The 17782-nt window shown below is 39.5% G+C and overlaps 1 protein-coding gene across 2 annotated transcripts in view; it reads right to left on the reverse strand.

Moving 5' to 3' along the window:
• mtor (mechanistic target of rapamycin kinase) overlaps positions 1 to 17782 on the reverse strand; it is a 95730-nt gene that overhangs the window by 42775 nt on the left and 35173 nt on the right. For both annotated transcript variants that reach the window (XM_031286197.2, XM_031286196.2), the window contains exon 29: positions 1328 to 1403. In XM_031286197.2, the coding sequence (XP_031142057.1) occupies positions 1328 to 1403 (76 nt within the window). The remainder of the gene's footprint in view (positions 1 to 1327; positions 1404 to 17782) is intronic.

The following is a 17782-nucleotide window of genomic DNA, read 5'->3' on the forward strand; positions in this document are numbered from 1 at the left end:
GAGTAAAAACATTAGCATCACTGCATCCTAACAGTGAACCTGGTTCAAACTACACACCTTGTCCTTTCACAGTCACCCAAAGACTTCCATAACTTATATTAGAATTTTGCATGGTTGATTAGAGATTCCCAACTTAATCAATCAATCCTGGACCTATTATATTTAAATGCTGACCTCCTGTAAAAGTGACTTGGGTCTTCTTTTAGGAGACACCAACCAATGATACATATATAGATCTCATCCAACCTTTGCTTTACTGATGGTTCCTGACTGGTATACTAAACAGGGAAACCTTGCATCCTTCCACAATAAAGCTTTCCAAATGGTCACCTCATTAACAAGGTTCCTGGAAGTGCACAGTGAAACTGTTTTACTGAGTCTTTTCACTTTTAAAGGTCTTATGACATGCTGCTTTTTGGATGCTTTTATATAGGCCTTAGTGGTCCCCTAATACTGTGTCTGAAGTCTCTTTCCCGAAATTCAGCCTTGATGAAGAATTACAGCCACTACGAGCCAATCCCACAATGAGCTTTCCTTAGGATGTGCCATTTCTGTGTCTGTAGCTTTAAATGCTATTGAGGAGAAGAGAAGTGGGGCAAGGTGGAGGGTGGGGGTGTGGCCTTGACCAGCTTGCGGCCACGGTTGTAGCTCTATTTCCTCATGGGTGGGCCAAATTCTCTGGGCAGCTGTGGACGGCGGGCCTTACAGAGACCTTACAAACCGCTCGCCATTAAGAAATCATTACGGTTTGCATTTTTTGTATGAAACATATCCTTTTACACTGGAAAAAAGTAAATAGTAGTTTTTTAAGAAATACACAGCAGCGACATATAAAAGGTGTAAATAAAATCCAAAGATCCTGTCCATTGGATGAAAAAGTCCATCATTTTTCTTCTTGCTGTTGACTACTGATCAGCGTAACAGATGGTTTTTCCATGTACTGCACATTAGGAACAGGGTGTTCTGGGAGCATGTGTCTCAAATGGCCCTCATCCCCATGTTAAACTGTGTGTATGGGGAAATGGCATCCCATTAAGTGTGTACATTAAGGTGTACGCGGACAAGAGACCACATATAATACAGCACACTGTCACGGGCGGCTAAGCTAACTAAGAAAGTATTTAGTCTGAAAATGTATCAAGAAATGCAAAGGTCAAATGAATTGGTTAGGGCTGTTGCTAAAGGTATAAATGGCACAATGTTTTTTGCAAAGGCCCTCTGCAGCAGCGTCCCTGTTGTGCCATTGTGGTGGTACGATTGAAAGAGGATTTTTGTCCCAGTGTCGGCCTGAATGCAACATAGGGTGAGAGGGGGGAAAAGCACTCACCAGTTCTCCAAAATGCTTCATGGCGTACTCAAGCACCCCAGATGCCGCTTCTGGCTGCTGCAGTTTATTGTTGATGCTGCAAGATATGACAAAAACAACCACAGGTTAGGATCCACGGTATATACGGTCAACAGTCGGGTGGCGTTCAACAAACCCCAATTCCAATGAAGTTGGGACGTTGTGTAAAACGCAAATAAAAACAGAATACAATGATTTGCAAATCCTTTTCAACCTATATTCAATTGAATACACTACAAAGACAAGATATTTAATGTTCAAACTGATAAAACTTTGTTATTTTTTTGTGCAAATATTCATTCATTTTGAATTTGAGGCCTGCAAAACATTCCAAAAAAGCTGGGACAGGGGCATGTTTAACACTGTGTTACACCAACTTTCCTTTTAACAGCACTCAATAAGCAGGAACTGAGGACACTAATTGTTGAGGCTTTGTAGGTGGAATTCTTTCCCAGCATTAATGGTGCCTTCACAGATGTGCAAGTTACCCATGCCATGGACACTAACACACCCCCATAACATCACAGAAGTTGGCTTTTGAACTTAGCGCTGATAACAATCTGGATGGTCCTTTTCCTCTTTGGCCCGGAGGACATGACGTCCATTGTTTCCAAAAACAATTTGAAATGTGGACTCATCAGACCACAGCACACGTTTTCACTTACTTTACGTCCTCATGCCCAGAGAAGTTGGCAGCGTTTCTGGGTGTTGTTGGTATATGGCTTTTGCTTTGCATGGTGGAGTTTTAACTTGCCCTTGTAGATGTAGCGACGAACTGTGTTAATTGACAACGGTTTTGCGAAGTGTTCCTGAGCACATGTGGTAATATCCTTTACATAATGATGTCAGTTTTTAATGCAGTGCCGGCTGAGGGATGGAAGGTCACAAGCATTCAATGTTGGTTTTTGGCCTTGCCACTTACGTGCAGAGATTTCTCCAGATTCTCTTGCAATTGTACGTTGAGAAATGTTGTTCTTAAACTATTGGACTATTTGCTCGCGCAGTTGTTCACAATGTGGTGAATCTCGCCCCATCCTTGCTTGTGAATGACTTAGCCTTTTGGGGATGCTCCTTTAATACCCAATCATGACCAATTAACCTCTTCACCTGTGGAATGTTCCAAACAGGTGTTTTTTGAGCATTCCTCAACTTTCCCAGTCTATTATTGCCCCTGTAACAGCTTTTTTGCAGGCATCAAATTCAAAATGAGTGAAGAGTTGCAATTTCTTTTTCATTTTTTTTTTTCCAAGTTTATCAGTTTGAACATTAAATATCTTGTCTTTGAGTGTATTCAATTGAATATAAGTTGGAAAGGATTTGCAAATCATTGTATTCTGTTTTTATTTACATTTTACACAATGTCCCAACTTCATTGGAATTGGGGTTTGTATTACAGTGGGTCCCAGGTCTGTTTGCCATTATGTGTAATACCCGAGTGGAGATCAGACAGGCTGACCATGATAAAAGTGCTGTTAGTGTGTATTCAAATTGCATCTGCGGCTACAAGGTGGTACCAAATGACCTGCGTGAGCGAGTGCCCCTGCTCAGGAGGTGAAGGGTCAGAGAGCACAGGTCAGGCAGTAAATTAGCAATGCTAGCAATAGCAGCCATAGCAACAAGCAACATTGTTATTTTAGTTTAAAAAGACAAACGGCCAAAGTTATCTTTACTATGCTAGAAAAAACAAAACTGCAAAGCTGATTCTTAACGAGCCGTCTTTGTCATGATCCGTTACCGTGACATCAAGTGGACTTTTAAACTAAAATAACAAGTGGATTAGCCTTGCTGTCTCAATCAGCAAGAGAGGAATAACAGAATGGATGTATTTTACCAACTTTCTGGGCAAGGAGGTTGGCCAGGCACAGGGGAGAAGGCTACTTACATTACATTAGGTAAGACACAAAGTTTTGTTTTGACAACTTGTAAATTAACGTTAACTTGTAAATAGCAATCACCTGTCAAATTGGTGCCATGTCTCCCAGGTAATATATTTTCGGGTCTGTTTTGGGCACAAATATTTGGACCTGTGAAGACCTCTAGCAGAGTCAAGGTTGTCTTCACCAGATTCCCACCCACAAACAGCTGTGATTATTAGAATGCAGAACAAAGCCAGTGGAACTACTACCCCTGTTTTCTCCAGGGATGAATGAGAGTTGTGTCCCTGAACTATCAATGTGACTTAAAGAAAAGTAATTTACCCAACAATGAGGCAGTTTTACCATTGCCAACTAAGAAACCTGTTTCAATGCATTTTGGCAATGTAGAATAAATGTTTACTCTTTCAGCAAGGTGGTTATTGTGAAAAGTAAATGCACCTATTGACATTTGTCACACTTGTTTCACAAATGATGCGTTATCTGTCAAGACACCACAATTCCCGTTTGTACACCTTCCACTCACCCGCACCGCCACCACATCTGGAAACACTCATATGAACCGCAAGTCTATTATATTTCCTCAACTGCAAAACCTGTGTGCAGCCACAGCCAATACATCTGTAAAATGTAGCGTTTGAAGAGAGCTGGTATGCAGTGGAGTTCCTGAGGACAGCAGGCAAAAGTTGATGAAGGATACTTGAGCATATATGTCAGAAATCTGGTTTGACAGAGAGTAAAGGTAAAAGGTTTTGAGGGTAAAGACCACAAAATGTGATGAAATGGCACAGCAAGTGGTCATGCCAAAGCTTAGGGAGCTGCTGGTGCAGGCCTGCATGATGACAGGTAAAATAACAAAAAAACCACAACAGGAGCTGGAAATAACTTTCAAAAAGCAATCGCTGCCTTCAGGGACTCAATGCTCTGAGTTGCTAGTCATGTGCCAATATGTGTCCCAAGAAAGACTTAATGCAACTAAGGATGAACCAATCCTGCCGATTCTCTCCTGATACCGATTCCGGTACACAAATTCAAAGTACTGACGATCACAGAACGCTGATACCAGTGATGATACCAATACCAGCGCTGTTTTCACTTTTACAATTTATAATCTGTTTGGACGTGATTGGGATAAATATTCTATGTGTTATAATCATTTTTAACAATAAGTGTTCATACAACAACATTCCATAATTAAGACACAATTTAATAATAAAATAAAATAAAAAAAGTGCATCTGGTGTTTCGAATTGGTACCCATCAAGCAAACTTATAAAGAAGGAACAGTCATCACATAGATCATTGGTGCCAAGCCTTTAGCATTCTACATGTATTTGATTGTAATAGAGAATATTTGTTATTTATAACTAACCAACCATCAAACTGTTTGATATTTAATAATATTCAGGATGGCTAATGTTAGCCAGCCCTATCGATAATGTTTCCTATTATTTTTAGAAGGTGGCGCTAATCGCCAAATTTTATATTATTAATTACGGGTTCGGTACTTGTTACTTTGTTTGTCAATGAACCTTGACCTTGTACATTAATTTGGAGATAAAACCCCGTTAGTAAGAAATAATCCTTGTGAAGGTGTAAAAGACACAGACAGGGAGCTGCAGTGTTGATGAGTAGCAAATCTTACGTTCCAGCCTCTCTAGCTTAATCGTTTCATCATGATTTATATGTCGGACCTGCCCAGTTTGCTCATGTTTCATGATGTAGCTGCTGCTGGGCAGAGCCATGATCTGTTTCGAGATCAATAACAAGGAAAATAACGCTGGCACCAAAGTCTGGCACCAATGCAAAATTCTAATGACGTAGGACTCTTCCTTCTTTATAAGTTTCCTTGGTACCTGTATGCAACAAGAACAATGGTAGCCATGTGGGGTAGCTTCAATCATGTAGGTGTGCTACAGAAGTGTATTGTCAGAATAGTGAAGCCCTACATGTATATCTTGTAAGCCATTTTAAAAAAGAGAGAGAGAGAGAAAGATTGTCTGAACATACCACATGCAACATCCATCCATCCATCAGCTATACACTCTAATCACTGCACCATTTGTGTAACACTGATTGTGTTACTAAAATTTCTAAAAAAGTGTTCTTAAAATAAAATGGTATTACAGTAACAAAAATTTCAGAATTGATATACAAGTTCTAAGATCTATCCCAAACTAAACCAAACAGTGACGCAGGATATCCATCATATCTTTTGGCCTTGCGTGACAATGAATATTGTCCTTTCACATCCTTTAGTTTTTGAAGTGATTTTTCAAAAGATCCTGGTGTAAACAGATGACTGAGGGTGCAAGACTTTACGAACTGAAGGAAATCAAACTAGACAAGGATGTGATTGCATAACATGGAAAAGTGAGCTCACTTTAGTAAATAAGCATTTGTGTGTGACCCTCATGGGGCTTGATAGAGTGCCATGCACTCTTTCAGCAACCAATTAAATAACAATCCCACAGTCTTCAATAAACACAACTACTATCCATTATTCTGACTATCACTGACGATATTACATGGGTATGTTGTGTATACTTGGTAATTTAAATTGGACCAACAAATTACTACTTGTCAAATAATCAACTTAGCATCAAATGAACAAATATCTGCAAGTCCTCCATGTCGCACCACACACAAGCTGCAGAGGTATGTGCTAAAGCTGCCCAGATGTGGTTTCATCTGAGGAGACAAATCAGAATAAGGGCTTTCTCTCCTGCGGACCCTGGAGATTTCATTGTCCCTCAGCTGAAGTCATCTGGCTGCCAGCTCCAAGCACACGCAGTCTAAACACATCCAGATGACAAGGCTCACGTAAAGTTCTCCTCAAGTAAAAACGCCATCAAACTGTGGCCAGGTTAGCACAGTTGGTAGAGCAGGCGCACATATATATAGGTTAATTCCTCGACGCAGAAGGTCCAGGGTTCGAGTCCGACCTGTGACGATTTTCCTGCATGTCTTCCCCCCTCTCTCCCCTTTCATATCTAGCTGTCCTATCCCTTAAAAGGCAGAAATGCTCAAAAAATAATCTTTAAAAATTAAAATTAAAAAACCTCCATCAAACTACAGTATTAGCAAGAAGAAAACTTCTTGAAACCACTGTCAAGCCTCTCTCTCGTGCAGGGCCACAAGTCTCACTTCCTAACTGAACTTTTCTCAAAATTTGCTCATGTGAGACATTGACAAGTCACTGCAAAGAACTTGAGCTTAAGTCCTAACAATTGTAAAACCGTCATGATTTATTATATCATGCCACGAAATTTAGAAAAATGTGCTGTGTATCCTGAATCAGATTTCTTTGTGGTCTGATTCTAAACCCTGAATGAGGTTAGCACGCGGCTCTTTTCCACAGAAGTTCAGGAGAGAAGATCCTTGATAGCTGATACTTTTAAAATGCACAAGGCCAGTCAGACTCTATAATGTAAAAAAACAAAATAGTCTGAGAGTGAATTAAATCACATATTTGACAGGACACATGCAGACCCTATACCTACATTTGGCCAAATACAGAAAGAACAGTTGGTCTTTCATCTTACCTTATGACTGCACATTTTTATTGGCCCTTCTATTACAAAAACAGAGCACTGCATCATTGCTATTTAAACATTTCTGACCAGAGGAGAAAGAAAAACAATCACCTTAAACAGACTCATGCTTCATATTTGGCTTTTAACTATACAAAGATTTATAGTGATGTTGTATGTTTTTGGCATATTTTAATCAGAAATGTTGACTGAATATCTCAGGTGGGACCTAGGTAGAGGCATGCTGTTAACACACAGAGAAACAAACCACTTGAACTCTACTTGTGTCTCAAGAGTAAAACACAAATTATTTATCACACTGCTAACTCTAAACCAGCATGTGTACATAAGATTCTGATTAATATAATACATTTAACCATGATTACCCTGGGTCAGAAAGCAGCAAGCTTTTTTTTTTTTTAAATGTTAAACCATAGAAACAAAATCCCTTCTACTCTACTAAAATAATCCATAATCCCCATCTCAACTATTCTAAAGTGGCTTGGCTATTTCGTTGAGAGGAGAGAGCATGATCCTTTAGGAAATTGCAGATATGTCCCCCCAGAGAGGGTAAGAAGTACGTGAATCTCACAGAAAGGAAAAATTGGGCCTCACTACTGGACCTAATTTAATCTAATTAGGAAGATATCCACTTAATCCTTACTGCTTTTTGGGCCCTTTGCTTGCCAAGTGCTGACTCCATTCCATAATGTTGAACATAATAAGTTCAAAATGGGAATGGCTATCTAATCACTGTTCAAGGAAAAGCTGAATCAAGGTCCATTGAATTGATTTACAACATATGTGAATCAATTCAACATATTTGTAAGTTTGGATATTTCTTAAAAACATCTTATATAATATTGGCAAATGTTATCAACAGGCTTTCAATGGAAGTACATTAATTAATCACTGAAGACTGGTGCACTGACACCTGTCCTGCAGGTCTCTCATTAGGTGCAAGTTGTGAATTGCCAAACCTAGTTACTGCATTGTCAAAGCATGCACACACAAAAAACGGTTCAAATACGTGGGAGAGTTGAACCGTATGTAGAGGTTAAATATGAAAAAATCACAATGTGAATCACAAACTAGTGGAGTTGGGCAATAAGTTAGTTTGATCACTTTACAAGAGAGAAAATGCTGCCCATATACATTTAACATGTTAGGTTCATGGTTTGATTCGGTCCTTACAAATCATTACATGTGACTAAGGCAAGCCAAAACAGCAACTGCTTAGCTGGTCCATTACTTTCACACCACTGAGCCTTAGCTGTCTGACACTTCTTTGGACTTTGTGCCTAAAAAAAACCATTCATTCGTGTGGCAGCCAAAATGCAATCAACAATATTCCCAGGCAGAATGAATCCAGCTATCTAGCACCTTAGGTGAGTCTTTCCATTGCACAGGCCTTGTCCGAGCAGACTACAAATAAGAAACGTGTGGAGTCGGAACTTTGCTGACAACACTCACTACACTGCTTCAACCGATGTCTCTGAAACAAACACTTTCTAAGACAACAGGGCATGAGAAGGCCCATCCAAGATGACCTCATGTTTACAAGAAAACATGTCAAGCGGTGGGAGTCACTACATCAGCGCGTATTACAAAACAATTCTTTTATTCAGTGGCACAAGTACGAAAATCCTCAAAACACACACACACACACACACACACCTGGAAAGGACATATCCATTGTTCACTCATCTCACACACACCAGCTACTGTATAAAGAAGAAAAATTAAGCTATAACACATTTAGCAAAAGAAATTTAAGAATGCAAACCTTCATGAACTTCAAAATTAGTACTGCTTATGAAGTGTTGAACTAAAGCAAGTCTTGATTTTTGCAAGATTGATGGTCTTGGAAATAGTTAGTTTTAAATGATTCTCCTTTGTTCATTTTATCACAGTGACCAGTGTAGCATGAACTACATTTGTTTTCCTTCTCCGTCCAGAAAAAAGTTGCACCGACAATCCCACTCAGACATCAGTCATGGGCAGTTAGAGAATGATTGACATTAATTGGTCCAAAACATTCCTATTTTTTCAGCTGGATATGTTTTTAGCAGCAAAACCAGCTTTGAAAGAAAATGATACTGTACTACTGGCATGTGAATCAGTTGATGAATGAAGGCAGGTTAAGGCAAGGCTGATATATTTCTATAAGCCCTTTCAAACAAAGACAAATCAACTTGTTTTTGGGGACAAGCCTTTTGCTTTATTTTTGTACAAATGAGTTATCTAAAATCTGCTGCTTGATACTGACATTCTTCATTTTACCATTTGCTTTTAAGAGTCAAACAACGAAATTATCTCCAACGGTTTGAAGCCCAGAACTACAGTGCTTTGATTAAAGAGCCCCTATTATGCTTTTTTTTTTATTTTTCCCATCTTTTAGAATGTTATATATTTTTTTGTGTAATAGATGATTAATGATGTCATTGATTGAGAAAGCCAGCCCAGTTTTTCAAATGTTGCCCATAGGTGGTGCTTGAGCAAGCACAGTCCGCCCAGTGGCTTGTTTGAATTTGGTTGACCAATCAAACCAGACTGGGCTTTTCAGGAAGGTGGGTGTCAGTACCCGATCCGTACTGCCTGTAAGATCCGTTAATTCATGCATGCGCAGAAACTCAACGTGTTTTACGACACTGCCTGATCAGTTCTACGCTTGCGCACAGCTCTATGGTTACCGGAAGAAAACATTAGACAGTGACAGTAGACCGTTATGATGGCAGAGATGAAGTTTACAAGGTGTTTGCTGGAGTTGCCGAAAGTATCTGTTAATGATATACGGAGGTCGTCCGGCCATCCAGTACAACACCATGTAGCAAATTAAATAAAGACTTCAAATTTTACGTTTCATCATTTCTTTGCAACTTTGAAGGTAATTTGCTAACGCTAGCTAGCCTGAGCTAGAAGCCTTCCTTTGGTGTTTTAAGTCATGACTCCGTCCTGCTTCAGGTTAATCTTGCTTGAAATATAGTTTAAACATGTGCATATACCTCTCACTTTACGTGTTTGTACTTTTATGAAAGTATCAGGTAAAAACAGGGCTACAAATGAGATCTCTGTGAGAGACCAGCATACTCCTAGCTAACTATTATGTAGCTCAATGCTGGACATTTCACCCCAAATTCCGGTCACTTTACTGTATTTGTTTTTTTAGGGTACAAAGTCCTGCTACATACGTACATATATAGCTAGCTATATATGCTCCGCTATGTCGCGTTAGCATGCAGCTACAATAGTTAGCTATAAGTATGCTAACGTTAGATTGTAGTGGAACGAAGTAGCACTTTCTAACGTAAAAAATCGCAGATTAAGGGTTCTGAACCAAACACTACACAATCAGACATGTTTCAGCAGGAATGTGACCCGGAATTGGGGAGAATTTAACAACATTGCCAGCTAAGATGACATGTTTACTGCCGTTAGCATGTAGCTACTATAGTGGTATACAGCAGTGGTGTCTGGAAGAGCTGTCATCCCGTCTTCGAAAGGACACTTATGTACGTTTACACTTCATCGCATTAATAATATACAGTCTATGGTTATTAGTCAAGACGAAGTATTAAAAGTAAAAACATTAACATAAACAACACAACAACGACGTTGCTACACGGTTTAGGATCAGTGACAACTGACAACAAGTCTTGATTGTTTGTATGACTATTGTATAATAAAGATTTAATACAAAAGTTGTGATGTTTGGTCGTAAAGTGTTTCAACGCATGCGTAGTACAAATCGCACAGGGACAATGTTAGTTTTCTACTACGTAATAATGCGCATGCGCAGAACGGATCTTGCAGGCGGTACGGATCGGGTACTGACAGTGGGCCAAAAGCTCACTCTGGGCCAGATGTACTAACGCTTTTGCGCCCACTTCAGGCTTTCATTTCGCAACGTGCACGTAAAAGCATGGCGAGGTATGTACAAACAGGCCGCACTGAGGTAAAAGCGCAGACTGCCTGTCGCGGGGACTGAAAATGGCAAATTGCGCTTTTCCTTGTCATGCATATGTATTCATGGGTGGGTAAAGGGGAAAGTGGGAGTTTCCCATAAAGAGATGGGAGGAGAAGCGTAAAGTGCGCCTAATTATGTATTCCGTGGTATGTACAAACACCTCCTGTGAAAGTGCGCCTCTATCTTGCAGTGAAAATTGTCCGCCTCTTAAAAGCAGGTGTAAACCAGCCGCAAGCGGGTTTCCTCGCGTTTGCCTCCTGGTGAAATGGCAGCAGTAATCCGATCAAGACAAAGACATAGGCTGAAAAAGATTTGAAAAGCTGAAAAGATTTTTGCCACGAGGATCACACTTTGTCAGTTGAGTGAACACAAAATCATTAAGCGTTACAGATTAAGCAGCCGTGCAAAATTACAGTTACTGGAAGAAATCAAAGATGACATTGAATCCCCGACTCAGCGTTCACATTCCATTCCAGCAGTTGTTAAACTCCTCACTACATTACAAATATTGGCATCAGGATCATTTCAAACAGTTATAGCATCAGCAGTGGGAATATCGCAGTCTGCACTCAACCGTATCATAGCACAAGTACTTAACGCTTTGCTACAGCGCACTAGTCAATACATACATTTCCCCACCACTAATGCCGAAATAACACGCATCAAGCAGGATTTCTTTGCCACCGCCCATTCAATTAGCGCTTTTAAATGCACGCAATTTACAGTATAGCAAGCGGAAAAGGGCACTGATTACCCGATGAACTGCAGGTTTGGTAAATACGACGTAAGCTGATGTATCACAGCATGCGCTTTCTGCGGGTTGGCCACGGCGCTGATAACGCTACTTTCGCAAATGTACGTACAATCTGGCCCCCAGTGTTTCAGGTGGAGGCACTGCAGCAATGGACAGTATGAGAAACATGTTTTTTGAACATCAAAGCATGTAAAACTATTCTAGGAGAGCCCGAGAGTACAAATCTGATGCTGATAACGAGCATAATAGGAGCTCTTAAATGTTGTGACATACCTAACGCCGGTGTCATTCAACACCATCTAAAATATGGACTTAAATCTTAAACTTGTAAAACATGAACACAACATAGATCTTTAAGGGTAGCACGCACACATCTTCTCTGGAAATTATGCGCAACATGTTGGCCTCTGTGTCTTATGAAACAGCAATGCATCACTGCATGAGATAAGCATGGAGGGATAGAAAGTGGTTACCTCACCCGCTTCCTTCCAGATCGCCCTGGGATGTGTGTGGCTAAAGGAGGGTTGAACTCATCTCTGACACCATCTGACTAGCCCTTTGTCTCTCATTTCTTCAAAAACGTCAAGACAAAAAGGTGGTTGTTTCGTCACCGAGCAGATGCCGCAGCATGAGGAAACACTTAGTATCCCTTGACTTTGAAAGAATTTCTTCGAAATGACCAAAATCAGCTCTCCCAGTGAAGCTTATCATAAAGTTTAGTACTTGTGAAATGTGGAATTGTACATAGGAAAAGGGCAAATAAACAGTGGTATCGCAAATAATGAAAAACACGTCTCTGTTGATATAGTATACAGTATATAGAGAAAACAGATCGGTCGCATAATTTCACGCAACATTTTTTTTCCTCAAGGAAGTTGACGTGTTAGGGGGGCCATTGAGACATCAGCCGGAGAAACCATTCCACCCATGTTTACACCACAGTATCACCACATTGGGACGCCACTACAGAATGTGTCTCCTGGGCTCCTCACCTTCAGGTCAAGAGGCCAACAGAACAAAGCGTCTCCAGTGGCCTCCAAAAAAAGTCCTTACAGCTACCTCATTGGAATGCTGCTGTTGCCATGTGGACAAAGACATCTGTATACTATGTTTCTGGTTTCCACGGGTGACATATTGACAACATTTTTAAAGTGAAATTATCCATTAAAGATTTCCAATGGAAGATGCCAGTTCATTTTTATTTTTTTATTTTGTTCTATTGAAATTGACTCGTGCTATAATTGAGTTTTCTCCAAAATAAATAGTGTCGTAGTAGTAGTAGAGTCATAAAGCAGCAAAGCACCAGCTATTGCTCAAAGAGGCAAAAGTATTTAGTATATTTATAGTTTTTATACTTGTACTGGTTACACTGTGTTCATATTTATTGAGGAATTCTAAGTACATGGATATAGATACAGAAGTAGTTAAAGCTTATACAGCTTCATTAAACAAAGTAAGAGTTTTTTGCATTTTCACACACCTCAATTAATGGTTAGACCTACTTAAATGCCTGGGATCATTCTAATACCCACAAAGCTAAAAAAACAACAACAATGGGATCCCTAGATGCTGGCACAAATGGTTTTCTGTCCCACAATTTTTACATCCCAGTGTCACGAAACGTCTCTCTGAAGAAGTGCCACATGGCCAACTGTGTTTACAAAAAGCAGGGGGAATTCTTATAAAAGGGATAGTGGCTTATCCACCCTTCTTCCCCTCCTGTACTATCTGTCCCAGCTACTGGTTTGAAGGGTGGCGAGCAGACGGCCACTGCCTGACCTGCATACGATGTGCAACAACAAGACGCCACCTGGTAGTCATCTCCAGCTTAAGCCACCAGACCTCTTGATGGCCTGCCAGGGCATAAAGTCTGCCACTCTAAGAGCTGGATACACTGGTGCATACTGTCTCCTTCATTATGGAAAATATGGAACAGTTTATTTCACCCAATACGTGACCAGGTTTAACTGAGATGCAGATCATTATGCAATGTATTATTTTAAAATTCAAATCCATGGTAACCTAGGTATACTTGTCTTATAAAAGATAATATCCATCCCATCGGCATGTAATTTCAATTCAAACTGTGCTAATAATTAAGCTAGACTGTATGTTATAACTACCAATAGTATCTGTAAATGTAAAATAAATCCAGCAAACCTGCTTTTTTACAGTAAAGAACAAAAATTGTTCTTAAAAACGATCATAAAGTGAATCACAGGGAGCCCATTTCCAATTTCCATCCTTTGATATGTTTTGTTTATCTAAACACAGAATATATTAATGATTCACAAAATACTGAGTGTAAGGCGCACAAGCAAATATAATGCCTTTAAATAAGCCAAAACAATAACATTTGTAGAATTCAAACTGAGGATCTTCTGTGCGGACAGAGCTGACAGGTGGAATAGGTTACTGTTAATAAAGATTATGTAATTCTAAGTTTTGAGATAGAGGCCCTGGAATCCACTGGCTCCTGCTTTTACCTCCTGCCTTTCCTGTAATTGAACCCATGAGTTCTCCGATGACAGCTAGGCCCCGGTGGTCACTGTTTGATTACAAAACGTTTTTCCAGTGTATTTAGGGACACAAAAGCCGTCTGTGAGAATGTTCTGACTAACAACACTTTGTTTTGTCAGCTCGCACTTATCAAAGATAGATGACTGCTGCAAAGCACAACAGGGTGTCCAACCTGTCTTACAGGGGAAAGGAAAAAATCTGTTCAATGAAATGTGTGGGCTTCCCAAGGAAGTCATATAAAGAAGGCGGCTTTGGGTAGGCTTAGTGAATACCTCTAATGTTAAGAGGAGCCATGCATTTTTCACACAGAGCCTGGTGAGACATAGTTAGAGGGTAAATGCTGTTTAAAGAAGCTGTTTTGAAGGGGAAACTGCATGATGCTAAACATATAAAACAGCATCCATCTGGACTTTCTTGTACAAGCACTGAATGACAGAGTCCAGGACCAGAGGAAAGTGATGCCGCTGGGATGCATTGCTGGAGAGTGAGATGTGACTCACAATGAGAAAATCCAGGAAGGCAAATTATCCACATTTTTCCAAGAGACTGACGCACATCAATGACTTAAGGTTAAGATTTAAGGTCAACAGGCACTACGCATCATCAAACATTACATTATTTTTATAATATTATTAGTTAGAAACATCTGTCAACTGTAGCTATTATGTTGACAGAAGCTAAGGTTAGAAAATAGAGCAAACATTCAGACTAGTAAACTTTCTGCTGTTGGCAGCAGAGTTAGAACTAGTTTCTAATGTAACTCAATTATATTTAACATATCATAGCAAAGATACTTATCCTAATTGGATTACCTTTAAATAGTTTCTCTCTGGTAGATATCATAGCACGATTTTAAAATATAATGGCAAGAATGAATATCCAGGAGATCATTATGTGGTGACTGAACCTAACCTGCAATCATCACATTTGTTTGCAGTTTTATGCTACAAGCACCAGTAGATACATGTGACTGAGTCACATAAATATTGGGCCTGAGCATGACATTATGGAGAATTGTTGTTATTTTTTGACAAAGGGGGAAAATCGAGAGGATGGTCATGCCTATGATCTAACCAGAGTGCAGAATGTGTCTGGCAGTTAAAAACATTGCAGCAAACTGCACATGAAGGCAACCTATTATGTTTGTATTAAGACGACAAATGGCTTATTACTCCCATATGCTTCTTACAAATCAAACAAATACAGGAAACTAAAAGCACATGTCAATATATATTTTTTTTAAAGTGCATGGGAAATTGCAAAGTGGTGACCAGCTGTAAAAAGTGGCCAGCAACATTCAAGGATCAATGTTAATGTTAATCAGTTAAAGGAAGAGCTATACACATCCAAACATTTAGCTTCAACACTGTGAAACATCAAAGCAATAACAGACCATTAATTATGTGATATTTGGCAATTTGTGCTCTGAACCGCAGTTTCCGTGACACAAAGATGATGCAGAGCAGAACCATCAAAAGTGTTTCCTTATTTGTTTGCCTGACCAAGGGAGGAAAAGTGACGGACGCCTGCCAAACATTTGGCAAGAGGAACGCAAAAAGCCTACAGTTAAAAAACAACAACAAGGTCTCTGCTAGTAATGTGAGATTATGTAGTAAAATGGGAGACTAAGGGAGAAGTGTCAAGTTTTATATTTGTTTCACAGTGGTGATATTCCATCAACCCTATATGCCCCTCAGCTCTAAGCTTTGTGCTTCCATGGGGTTAAATACATTTATATAACTTACTCAGGATTAGTAAGTCTCATGCTGTCCTGTACAGTGCAGGGTAACGTACAGTACAAGAAATTAAAATGCAAGCCATGGCATAAATAGGGATACATGTTTGGGGATTATGGTGTCTCGTATTGCAAATAGTGCAAATGTAAAATATTTTCACTTATAGATGTTAAGTTTTAGTCCCAACAGGAATGTGTATCGCATCATCCATATGAACATACACTAGATACTGACTCACTCACAAAACATTGCTCCACAGTGCTACAAGTGGTCAAAGACTCCACAGGGTACATTTGAGGCAAATCTATTGGTCTTTAAAGGCTTAAAAAGAGTAGCTCAATGTTGTGTTTTCATACATATACTGTCAACATTGTTTCTTGTCTATGAATGTGCAAACGCCTCAATCCCTGCCTTTTCCAGACACTCCGTTCCTGTCCATGTGGAGGAGTGCAAAGCCATAAAATTCAAGTAAAACCTGACAGGAATGTCCTGGTTCAGCCATGTCTCAGTTAAAATTGTTACGCACAACTCCCTGTATTTACAGCATACTCTGGCACTTCATCATGGCAGTTCACCTATTTTGCACAGCAATGTTCACACATAGCTGAGTATCATAAAAGTCATGCATGATCTGTTGTCTCAATGCCCAAGGCATACACCCCCCAAAACCCCACAACCACCCCTTTGGCCTTAATCTCTAAAGGCTCCTCTAAGTTGGCAAGGCTGGCAGCTCCTCAGGGAAGCTGGAATGAGCTAGAAATTCCACAGATTGAAGATTCAAGAAAGCCTCTCTGATGTCTAACAATGCAAAGGTGTCATTTCCACCCACAGCCAGCAATTGGCCTGTTAGAAATGTTAAAAGAGAAGCTGACCCAAAAGCAGGAATTTTGCAAACATTGTCATTTAGCCACACAAACGCACCACATTCAGCACCAGGTTGTAAATGGTGGGTCAAACCACCAATGAACACTTTCACTGGCATAAGGCTGCTTTGTACCATCCACAATTGTAGGTGTTACAAATTTGGCTCCAACCACAATGACCATTGTATGTGCCATGAGTGTTTCTTTCCAATAGTGTACAGTATTACAAAACTAAAAAAAACTATTGTGCAGAGCTCCTTTAGTCCTTTTTAGAAAATGTATACATTTGCCTCAAATGTACCCTGTGGAGTTTTGACCACTTGTAGTACTGTGGAGCAATGTTTTTATGAGTGGGTCCAAAAAAATAAGAGCAGCAGTATTAATCACTAGATGGACAGTGATTATGCAGGACAGTGATTCATTGATCTGAAGAGGATCTTTTTTGTCAGTTAACAGGCAATTTATCAGTTAAACTCTCCTGAATAAACTAAAGGTTGAAAACAATTATTGATTCATCTTCCATTAATATTTTAGCTATAGTAGAAGAATATGGTCTAGACCTGCTCTATATGAAAACTGTAATGAGATTACTTCTGTTGTGATTTGGCGGTATATAAATAAAAAATCGACTTGACATAAAAAAACTGAATATTCATGAGAATATTTGTCCAATTACATTGCTTTCCCCAATCTATTAAATAATTATTAAATTGTAGATTTTGCAGTAGTAATGCAACATGAACACCAATGTCAGTGTTGTCTGTGCTATAAGACAGAAGCACCCTTCTGTTATTCATCAAAGCCACAAGAATATCACTTAGTTCTGTTGTTCTCTAGTGGGTAACAGTATACCATTTTAGCTACTTAAAAAAATGCAGCACATGTGTGGTGGCAAAATGTTAAGCCTTTACACATGTAGACAGCATATTCAGACTTTGCCTGTCTTCTCCTGAACAAATTCTTTCCGCTTAATGGACTGTATTTTGGCCTAATTTTATCCTCAAGGTTTTACTAAGCCTTTCTCCTTGTATCAATACCCTTTGAAATTTGATGCTGAAAGTGTCTGCAGAAAACATGCATGTTTTAACATCTGCCAAAAAAGGTAGCATCAACAGAACTTTTAACCTACAATTAAGAGTACTTAAATGACTTCACACGTCTCTTGGCATGTGAAGACCAAATTGGAAAGG

Source organism: Sander lucioperca, chromosome 12, assembly GCF_008315115.2.
Source record: "Sander lucioperca isolate FBNREF2018 chromosome 12, SLUC_FBN_1.2, whole genome shotgun sequence".
NCBI classification, from domain to species: domain Eukaryota; kingdom Metazoa; phylum Chordata; class Actinopteri; order Perciformes; family Percidae; genus Sander; species Sander lucioperca.